The sequence below is a fragment of the Balaenoptera acutorostrata genome, chromosome 1 (assembly GCF_949987535.1).
Source record: "Balaenoptera acutorostrata chromosome 1, mBalAcu1.1, whole genome shotgun sequence".
NCBI classification, from domain to species: domain Eukaryota; kingdom Metazoa; phylum Chordata; class Mammalia; order Artiodactyla; family Balaenopteridae; genus Balaenoptera; species Balaenoptera acutorostrata.
In genome coordinates, this window is record NC_080064.1 from 177,052,986 (window position 1) to 177,064,576 (window position 11,591).

At 42.5% G+C, this 11,591-nt stretch overlaps 1 protein-coding gene across 1 annotated transcript; it reads right to left on the reverse strand.

The window, feature by feature from the left end:
- Nucleotides 1-5,650: 5,650 nt before the first annotated feature.
- LOC130709044 (coiled-coil domain-containing protein 185-like) lies at nucleotides 5,651-11,317 on the reverse strand. Its single transcript, XM_057554722.1, is given in 3 exon segments — nucleotides 5,651-6,600; nucleotides 9,031-9,771; nucleotides 9,774-11,317. Coding segments are annotated over 2 exon segments (1,878 nt in total). The 5' UTR covers nucleotides 11,248-11,317; the 3' UTR covers nucleotides 5,651-6,600; nucleotides 9,031-9,367.
- Between the last annotated feature and the right edge of the window lie 274 nt (nucleotides 11,318-11,591).

Consider the following 11,591-nt stretch of genomic DNA (forward strand, 5'->3'; position numbering starts at 1 on the left):
AAGCTTTCCAGTAAATCTGACCCCCTACTTCCTGTGAGTTTCAACATCTGCAACATCAAAGTGAAACAATCACTCCTTTAGAAGCACAGAAAAATTAACTGGAAATAGAATGATGCTGGTTTCATGTGCTATGAGAAAGGGAAATGGGTCTGATTGCAACTAGATATAGAATTGGAAAATACCCAGAACTTTCTGATTTTTAAAAAGGCAAAATCAAATTGGCAAGTGTTTGGTGTCTCAAAAAATAATTTTAAAAAAGTCCATTATTGACTCTTCATTATACAAGATACACGCAAAGGAGAAGCATACAGCTCCAGATCATTTCAGTGACATCCCATACCCAGGAAGGATTAATGCCTGAGAATACTCAGTTGAATCAGTATTTTCTCCCCTCAATGCACAATCACTACAGGATCAGCATAGAGTAGGAACATTAATAAAAGCTGGTCTAATATGGAATTAATTCAATTAGATAGTCAGGGGAGAAACACTTCAATCCCCTAGAGCCAAAGGTAACTTCTTTAAAACTCCTGATATCCGGTCAAATGCAATTAATATCACTATCTTGTTCAAATCCTACAATAAAAGACATGTACATGTTAATGTTTGACAAAACTTAGGTTATTTTACCATTCATTCCTCCCAAATTCTGAGCGTCCTCGCAAATCAGATTTTCAAAAATACTTCTTCCTTTCTTCTTTTTGGTTTTTTTTTTTTTTTTTTTTTAAACCTGACTACTTTCTGAGTTGTCTAATTCAGCTTTTGTATTGTAGTATGATATGTAAGAAAGCAACAGGAACATTTTTTTTTTTTAATTTGATTCTTTTCACTTTATTTATTTATTTTGGCTGTGTTGGGTCTTCGTTTCGTGCGAGGGCCCTCTCTAGTTGTGGCAAGTGGGGGCCACTCCTCATCGCGATGCGCGGGCCTCTCACTATCGCGGCCTCTCCCGTTGCGGAGCACAGGCTCCAGACGCGCAGGGTCAGCAGCTGTGGCTCACGGGCCCAGTTGCTCCGCGGCATGTGGGATCTTCCCAGACCAGGGCTCGAACCCGCGTCCCCTGCATCGGCAGGCAGACCCTCAACCACTGCGCCACCAGGGAAACCCTGGTTTTTTTTTTTTCAAAAATATTTTGTCCAACATTGGAGTCAAGAAAATATTATATAATAAAAGCTAACATGGAGTTTTTGTTGTGCGTTCAACACTGTTCTAAATACTTTACGTGTGTTGATCCATTTAATCACCACAACCCTATGAGTTATGCACTCTATTTCCTTTATGTAAATAAAGAAACTGATGCATGGATGGGTAAAGAACCTTGCCCTATGCCCCTCTTAGTTAAATGATGGAGATTCGATTTGAACGTGGATAGTCTGGTTTCAGAGTCTGGGTTATAATCACAATGGTATATTTCCTTTTCATCACTGAAAGGCCGGTAATGTATGGAAACAGCATAGGGAGTCGGAGAGAACTGGGTTCAAATCCCAGCTCTACCACTTACTAGCAGCAGCATCTCAGAAATCTTTCTCAATCTCTGTAAACCTCAGTTCTTCATCTGTGAAATACAGTAGCTAACTTATGTTATAAAGGTTATAAAATAAAAGGATATAAATGAATGTAAAAGTGTCTAGTGTATGTCAAGTGCCTGGCACATAGTAAACATTTCATAAGGTTTGGCTAGATGATAGGATGTTTTGATCCCATAGTTTTGATCTGCTAAGTACTGAATACAAATATATAAGTCAGAATGCTAAGGCTATTACATTTTCATTGAGAGAGTATTTTCTAACACAAACTCCTTTAAGCCAATTCAATTCTGTGATCAGTTTTCTAAATGGTACAGTCATTGCTTCCAAATTTTTCTATTTTTGTTTTCAATTTACGAAACTTCTTTGCATTGAGACCAGTTGCATTTATTTTATCAGTGTTCTTGACAATATCAAATGTGACCAATTACAGCTTCTGCTGTTGTGGGAATTATTTCTACCAAGTTCAATTTTTCTAGGCCAAATTATACATAGATAAATGTATAGAGAAAATGTGCTTCAATTTTTAGTCAGTAACAACTGTTACTATTTTCAGTTTTAGCCTTTGTTGAGTTTACTTTGTGTTAATAAATTTCTACTAAATCTAGTTTTCCTGGGTTCAGGTTTTGACGTTCTCAATGTCACCAACAAAAATGCATTTTTTTTCCAGCAATCAATAATGTTAGTTTTATTTTATTTTTAGAAATCTTTTGAGATAATTGTAGATTCACATACAGTTTTAAGAAGTAGGACAGAGAGATCTTATGTGCCCTTTACCCAATTTTTCCTGATGATAACATCTTGTAAACTATAGTACAGTATCACACCTAGGATACTGACATTGACAGCCAAGATACAGAACATTTCCTTCACCAGAAGGACCCCTCATGTTGCCCTTTTATCACCATAAACACTTTCCTCCACCTCCATCCCATCTATAATCCTTGACAGCCACTAATCTGTTTTTCGTTTCTGCAATCCTGTCATTTCATTAATGTTATATAAGTAGAATCACACACTATGTAACCTTTTGGGATTGGCTTTTTTCAGTCAACATAATTCTCTGGAGATTCATCTAAGTTGTCGTGTGTATCAGTAGTTGTTTCCTCTTCATTGCTGAGTAGTATTTCATGGTACGGATGTACCACTGTTTGTTTAACCTTTTAGCTGTTGAAGGACATCTGGGTTAACTCAGTTTTGGGTTATTATGAATAAAACTGTTATAAACATCCATATATAGGTTTTTGTACGAACATAAGTCAATTTCTCTGGGATAAATGCCCAGGACTGCAATTGCTGTGTCATATGGTAGTTACATCTTTAGTTTTTGAAGAAACTGCCAAATTGCTTTCCAGAGTGACTGTACCATTTTGCATTTCCACCAGCAATGCCTGGGTGATCCAGTTTCTCTGCATCCTTGCCAGCATTCTGTGTTGTCACTATTTCTTATTTTAGCCATTCAATAGGTGAATAATGATATCTCATTATAGTTTAAACTTGCATTTTCTCATCCCATAACTTGTCATTTTATCCTCTTAACAGATTCCTTCACACAGCAAAAGTTTTTAATTTTGATAAAGTCCAATTTATCAATTTTTTCTTTTATAGATTGTGCTTTTGGTGTCAAGTTTAAGAACTCTTTGCCTAACTTTAGATCCTGAAGATTTTTCCTGAAAACTTTATTGTATTACAATTTGCATTTAAGTCCATGATCCACTTTGAGTTAATTTTTGTATAAGATCTGAGACTTGGGTTGAAGTCTTTCCTTCCTTCCTCCCCTTCTCCCTCCCTCCTTTCCTCCCTCCCTCTCTCTCTCTCTGTTACTTCCTTACTTTTTGCCTGTAGATATCCACTTGTTCCAGCAGTATCATGTTGAGCTGTCTGTCCTTCTCCATCAAATTGCTTTTGCATCTTTGCCGAAAATGATAATTGGACATATTTCTGTGGGTCTCTTTCTGGTTTCTTTATTCTGTTCCATTAATGTATGTGTCTATGTCTTCATCAGTATCACATAGTCTTAATTACTGCAGCCATGTAATAAGTCATGAAACTGGGCAGACTGATTCCTCTCACTTTCTCTTTTTCAAAATTGTTTTAGCTCTTCTAGTTCCTTTGCCTTTCCGTATACATCTTAGAATAACCTTGTCCATATCTACTAAAAATCTGAGACTTTAAGGGGAATTACAATGAATCTGTTTATCAGTGGGGGAGAATTGACATCTTTATTATGTTGAGTCCTCTAATCCATGGATAGTAGGTCTATTTATTTAGGTCTTCTTTCTTTCATCAGCTTTTTGTGGTTTTCAGCAAGTAAGTCATATATATGTTTTATTAGATTTATATGTCAGTTTTTCTGAGTTATTGTAAATGGTAGTGTATTTTTAAATTTCAGTGACCATGTGTTCATTGATAATATATAGAAATCTGATTGATTTTTGTATACTGCTCTCGTATTCTGTGATCTTGCTAAACTCACTTATTAGAAGATTTACATAGGTTCCTTTGGATTTTCTATATAAACCATCATGTCATCTATGAATAAGGATCGTTTTGTTTCTTCTTTTCCAATCTTATGCTTTTTATTTTCTTTTCTTGCTTTCCAGCATGATGTTGAATAAGAGCAGTGAGAATGGACATGCTTGCCTTGTTCCCCATCTTGGGAGAAAGCATGTAATCTTTCACTTAGGTGTAATGCTTGCTGTAGATTTTTTTGTAGATGCTCTTTATCAAGTTGAGGAAGTTCCCCTTTATTTTTATTTTTCTGAAAGTATTATTCATGAATGGGTGTTGAATTTTGTCAGATGCTGTTTCTGCATTGATTTATATGTTCATGTGCTTTTCTTCAATTTGCTAATGTGCTGGATTATTAATATGGTGATTGATTTTCAAGTACTGAATCAGCCTTGCAGTCTTGGAATAAATCCAACTTTGTTGTAGTGCATAATTCTTTTTATATACTGTTGAATGCAATTTGCTAACGTTTTGTTAAGGATTTTTACATCTATATTCATGAGTGACATTATTCTGCAGGTTTGGTTTGTTTCACACTGTCTTTGTTTTGGTATTGTGGTAACACTAACTTCATGAAATAAATTGGGAAGCGTTCCCTTCTCTTCCATTTTGTTGGAAGAGGTTGTGTAGAATTGGTGTTATTTCTTGTCTAAGCATTTGTGAAATTCTTGAGTGTTACCATTTAGCCAGGAGATTTTGGGGGGAGAGTTTTAAAATTATGAATTTAATTTCATTAGTGATTATGGGCTATTCAAATGATCTATTTCATATTGGGTGAGTTGTGGTAGTTTGTGTTTTTGGAGGAATTGGTCCGTTTATCTAAGTTGTCAAACTTTGTGTAAAGTTGCTCATAGCATTCCCTTATTATCCTTTTGATGTCTTCAGGGTCTGTAGTGATATTGCTGTTTCATTCATGATATTGGTAATTTGTGTCTTCTCTTTTTTCTTTATCAGTCTTGTTAGCGGTTTGTCTATTTTATTGAATTTTTCAGAGAATTTTTCAATTTTATTTGAATTGATTTCTGTTCTTCGATTTTCTTTGTTTGCTTTGGGTTTAATTTTGCTCTATTTCTAGGTTATTCTAAGGTGAGAGCTTAGATTACTGATTTGAGATTTTTGCCTTTTTAAATGTACTTAATTCTATAAATTTCCCTCTCAGCACTGCTTTTGCTGTGTCCCACAAATCTGACATTTTATTTTAATTAAATTCAATGTATTTTAAAATTTTTCCTTTGAGACGTTGACTTAGGGATTGTTTAGAAGAGTTCTGATTAATTTCTAACTGTTGGAGATTTTCCTGGTATCATTGTAATTGTTTTCTAGTTTGATGCTTTTGTGGTCAGAGAACACATTTTGTATGATTTCAATAATTTAAATGTCCTGAGTTTATTTTCTGGACCAGGATATGATCTCTCTTGCTATTTGTTCCATGAGTGCTGGAAAAGAATGTGTGTTCTGCTGCTGCTGGCTGGGGTTTTCTGTAACTGTTGATTAGATCCTGTTAGTTGATGGTGTTAAGTTTTTCTGTATCTTTGTTGATTTTCTTTTTAGAAGTCCTATCAATTGTTGAGAGAAGGGTGTTCAAGTCTCCAGCTGCAACTGTGATTTTATTCCTTTTTCTAGTTCTATTGGTTTTTGCTTCATATATTTTGTAATTCTGTTGTTTATACATAGATGTTTAGAACTATGTCTTCTCAGTGGATTGACTCTCTTGTAAGTTTATGATGGTCCTGTCTATGGTAATTTTTGCTCTGAAGTGCACTTTGTCTCATATTAATATAGCCACTCTTTTGCAAATGTTTTCTCCCAGTCTGTGGCTTATTTTCTCATTCTCTGATCAAGAATTTTTTTCTTTTCTTCAGTTTTAGAAGTTTGACTATGATATGTCTTATGGATTTCTATGGGTTTACTCTTTTGGGGGGGTTCACTCAACTTCTTGACTATGTAGGGTTAGCTCTTTACCAAATTTGAAAAGTTTTCAGCCATTATTACCTTGAGCACTTTTTCAGCCCTACCTTCTTACTTCTCTCCTCTGGGGACATGCTATGACTGTTAGAACTTCTGTTATAGTCCCACAGGTCCATGAGGCTCTGCTATTTTTTTTTTTTTTTTTGTGGTAATTTTCTATTTCTCAGAGTTGGTAATTTTTATTGTTCTGTCTTACAGTTCACTGATTCTTCTGTCCCCTCCATTCTGCTGTTTAGCTCATCCACTGAGCTTTTTATTTTTGTTAATGTGTTTTCCAGTTCTAAAATTTACATTTGGTTCTTCTTTATATCTTGTATTTTTTTTTTGAGGCTTTCTATTTGCCAAGACAATTTTATATTTTGCTTGTTTCAAGTGTGTTCATAATTGCTTGTTGAAGCATTTGTATCATGGCTTCTTTAAGATCTTTAGATATTTCTAACATTTGTCATCCTCACATTGACACCTATTGTCTTTTTCATTCAGTTCGAGATATTCTTGGTTCTTGACACGAAGTGTGATTTTGAATTGAAACCTGGACATTTTGAGTATTGCAGGACTGGATCTGCTGTTTTATCTGGCATTCTCTCACACTGTTCTAGAAAGGGAAGAAGGTTGAGGCCTTATTATTGCCAGGCAGGGATATAAGTCCAGCTCCCCACTCAGCCTCCATTGCCACCTGAGTTGGGGGGAGGGGGCTCTCTCCACCACTGCTGGGTGGAGGTGGGGATGTTGGCTCCCCTCTAGGCCTCCAGTGATACCTCCCTGGCTGGGAGGGCTAAGAGTGCCTCATTACTGCTCCCCACATGACATCTACTGACACCAGAGGGGTGTTACTAATGGAGGGTGATAAAACTCCTCTCCACTAGGCTTTATCTGATACCACTCAGTAGGGAGAGAGAGGGGTGCCCTGTTACTGCATCGTGGTGGTGGCGGTGGTGTCAGTAGTGGTTGAAAGTCTAGGCTCCCCAAGTGGTCTCAACTGACTCTGCCAGGGTGGGGAGCTCCTTATTACATCCTGGTGAGGGTAAAAGTCTAGGCTCCCCACTGGGTCTTTGGGGGCATGGGTAATGGTTGGGGTCAAAAAATATATATATTTATACTGGGGATATATATGTATATATAGAATTTTTTTTTTTTAAGGGAGAAATAGGGGAAAGTAAATGTACTTCATCTTCTGTCAGTTTTATTCTGTATTGATTATTTCTACCAGTAATATTCATAAAGAATTGGATAAAAGAATGAAAGTCTGTATTTATTTCTTGGAGTAAAGAGCAAAGAACATTAGTAGGGTAAAGGCATGGGATATGGAGGTAGGGTCAAAATATTGTGCTTAATGGCTTTTGACTTTATATTGACCACCATGTTAAGCATGGGTATAATGACCCTAGCCTTAAGTAGCATGCAGTCCAGCTTGGAAGCCAAGATGGGGATTGCAAAACGGATATGCCAACAAAGCAGCAATTTCTAAGTGCTCACTAAGCCATAAAGTGAGCAGCTTGTCAAAGGAGGCTGATGTTGAGACAGAGCAGCCACGGAGGTCCCACATTTCATGCAAGAGGCAGGATGTGAGCTAACCTCAGAGAAATCAGATGTGGGTATGATGGGAGGAGGCAGCTGGTGAGAAAGCAATTAGATAGGGAGAATGGAATTGACAAAAATGGGAAGTCAGTAATATAACAACAACTGCAATATTTAATTACTGTGTGTGTATTAAGTTCTGGACACTATGCCAGGCACCTTAGATTATTTTAATCATCCCTCACAACACCCCTTTGAAGTACGAAATACAATTCTATTTTACAGATGAGGAAACTGAGGCCCAGGAAGGTAACTTTCCCAAAGTCACATACCTATGTCAAGAGGAAGAGTTAGATTCATGAGATGTCTGTCTGAGATATTTTAAACACTTTCCTAGAATGCTGGGAATGTACACAGCATTTGGCTGGAACAGCATTAGCTTGGGTGAAGAGAAGAAAATAATAAGATTAGAAATTGAGCCAAGATGTATGGGCCTTTCTACTTTTGAGGAAAGGAGTGAGGGCCTGAGTAGGCCTCTTTGGGGACAGCAGACAGAGGGGAACTACGGCAGTGAAGTGGGCCCAGTTTCCATTATGTAAGATGAGAATATGGATCTCACACTGACCTTTGAACAAAACCCCTTGCCAGGTCACCTTTCATGTCACTTCAAAAACACTAGGAAGACACAAATCTTCCAGTGGGGCTTACTCTCTCCTCTTTTTTTTTTGAAAGACAAATGTTACATTAGGGGCATTTAAAGAACACCTTTAGAATTTTTCAATAGAGACTTTGAGATGTGATGGGTTAAATTCTACTTAGCTTCTGGCTCCTTATTTTTTAAATGTCGTGTTCCTGAATCATGCTTAGCCATTCATTCAGACTGGTTAGGTTAATTAGACACAATGTGGGTAGACAGAATGACATCACATACCTCCTTCAGAAGAGACAGAGGAGAAACAGAGGGGAAGAGAAGGATTCTAATAGAATTTTGTTCCAAAAGACTGGATGAGACTGACCAAAAGGGGGGGGGGGGGGGAAGAATTGGACCAAAAGATTCCAGTGAGCTTTTGGACAGCATGTCTGTGGTGGTGCAGTCAATCAGTAGTGCTAAAGGAATTATAAATATTTCCTATTAACACAGGAAGGGAAGGCCAAAGAAGTGCAGCCTGGGAGGATCTACAGAGAGCTGTTTCCAAAAATATTTCACAGAACATCAATCCCATGGAAAGATCCAAGAAAAAAAAGAGTTCCGTGGTTTGTGAAAAACACTAGGTTAATCAAATGTGTCTTTACTGCCAGACTTTTCAGAGCCTTTAAAAATTTCACATGCATTATGAAATCCCAAGAGGGGCTGTAGTATGCTGTGTTCCCAAATATACTTGTTTACAGAAATTCCTCCCACCCCTACCCCCACACACTCTTTTTGTGCAGATTTTTCTTGCAGATTTCTTATGACAGGTACATCACACTTCACACTTTCGTAAGTTCTGGACAGGGAAAGACTTACCTCATGACACAGAACTGTATTCCCCACTGTAGATTTTTCTTTGGTTCCTCAAAGATGTGTCTGACATATGCTTCTAAGATTACTTGAGAACTAAATGAATATTTTCTACTTAAATCCAAATGTACAAAGGCAAGTAATTTTCTTAAAATTTCCAAATTTCTACCCCAACCCTCTCAACCATCCAAATGAATTAATAAACTAGTTCATCAGACGAAATTGCAGCTATTTTATACACTTTTAAAAAATGAATGCTCAATTATAATCAGATTATAAAACGAATCACATTGCCACATCTCTTTCTAGCCGCCTGGGCTGTAAGCTATTTGTCGTCAGGTTCTCAGTGGCCTCCTCTCTGCTGCCCAGCTCGAACCTGGGCCTCCCGCCCTATCGGATCAAAGAAGTTGTTGGCAAACTTTCTCACGTTGTCTGCCCTGGACGCCCTGGAGATCTTTTGGAATTCACCGAAGGGTGCATCTTTCTCTCGCGAGATCTGCTCCATCTTCCGCTCCTTTTTCCTAATGGCTTCCTTAATGCGCTCGATGTGGCACTTTTCCTCCTTCTCGGCTTTCAGCTTCAGGATGTGATGATTCTTCTCCCGCAGGATGTTGAGCTCCCGAATCTGCTGCACCTTGTCGCTGATATTCCTGTGGACGTTACTCCTGGTCTGCAGGATCTTCTGGTCCGCAAGCTCCACGGGCAGCCGCTCGTGCCCCTTCCTCTGCTCCCCGGACTCTTCCGCGCACCCTTGACCTGCTGGCACTGCTCCTCCTCCTTCTTGACCTTCTCCTTCGGCTCCCGGTGATGCTCCTTAATCAGGCCCTGGGGGATCTCTTGGGACCACTGGGACCTCTGTTCCAGGGACAGCTTCCTAAGGAGCTCCTCAGCCTTGGCCTGGCAGTCCATGAGGACCTTCCGGGCCTGGTAATTGACTAGGGAGCTAAGACGGGTCTCCTGGATCTTCTTCTGGCCCTCGGTGGTGTGCACATGCCTCTTTAGACAGGCCTGCTTCAGCCTCTTCTGCAGCTGCAGGCTGTTCTGCTCCCGCAGGTCCTGCATCATCCTCTCGTGCTCCTGCAGGCGCTGCACCTGGTACTGCTTCCCGCGCTTGGCCTCGGTCTCAGAGGGGGCCCCCTCCAGCTTCTCCTGGCGCTGGTTCTCTTGGTCCTCTAGCTGCGCCTTCCACCTGCGCTCCTGCCGGATCGTGTTCGTCGCTTGCCGGTCCCGCCGTCGGACACGCTGCTCCTTCTCCTGCTGCCACTGCTCCTGGCTCTGCTGCAGCAGCAGCTTGCGCTCTGTCTCTAGGGTCAACTGGACCTTCTGGTCCGAGCGCTTCAGCTCCTCCCAGGCTAGGGCCGCCTGCTGCTGCAGCTCCCGCATCCTCTGGGCCTTCTTGAGCCAGGTCAGCACCAGGGCCACAATCTTCCGGTCCCTGGAGGACATTACTGCCTCTTCCAGCTTGTTCTTGAGGATCTGGGTGTGCTGGTTCTGCATCGCCTTGCTGGAGAGCGAGGGCTGGGAGTACTGGCTGGCTAAGGACTCCACCGGATCATTACGGTATCTTTTCTGGAGGTACACGCAACCTGACTGCGTCCCGAACTCTCTGGAGGGCACAGAACACCTCTTCGTGTGAACCGAGGAAAGGGACCAGCGACCGAGACCTCTGCAGGCTGGCACTGCCCACTGGTCTCCGCTCTGCACCTTTTCTACCCCGAAAGTTCCACTCGGGGGAGTGTAAGCTCCCTGCGGGTAAGGTGGGGGCGAATCTCCCCGGGCCGGAGGGTAGTGCTGGCAGGGCTGAGGCTGTTGCGGTGGCAGCTGGGGCTGCTGCTGCCAGGCCGGGCTAGGCGGCCTGCCTCCCTGCTCCAGGGGCTTGGTACCCGCCTCCCCCCAGGCGTCTTCCAGGCGCCGGCTGCGGGGCCGGTGCTTCCTGGCGTGGTCCGGGGGCCTCCGGGCCACGTCGGTCAGGCTACGGCTTTCAGGCGGAAAGTCCGGGTACCGGCGCCGGCGGGGCCGCGGGGTGGGCGAGCAGCGCAGGTGCGGCCAGGGCGCCGAGGCCTCGCTCCGCTCGCGGGGAGTCCCGGGCCGGGAGCACAGGCCCTGCTCGCTCTGCGGCCCTGACCCGCCCAGCCGCGCCGAGGATGCGCGCTCCTTGCGGGGCGGCGGGGCCTCCCAGAGGTCCGAGTGAGGCCACGGGGAGAAGCGGCCGAAGCCCTCCATGCTCCCTCCCCGCGCGCCCAGCGTCTGAGCCAGGGTCCCTGGACCTCACGGGGGGCGCTGCGGAGACCCGCCCCGCCCTCGGATCCTGGGGGTCCGGGCCGCCTGTGACGCTCTGGCCACTTCACAATGCGCCTCCGCCCCCCGGTTGCCGCAGCCCTCGGCCCTCGGCCCTCGCCCACCCCAGCCTTCCTAGCACCCCGCGCGGTGAGAGGAGGGGGGAGGAGGGGAGGGGAAGGGGGGAGGAGAGGGGGGAGGGGAGGAGAGGGGGAGGAAAGGGGGAGGGGAGGAGAGGGGGAGGGGGAGGAGAGGGGAGTGGGGAGGGGCTGTAGAAAGACAGGGTGACC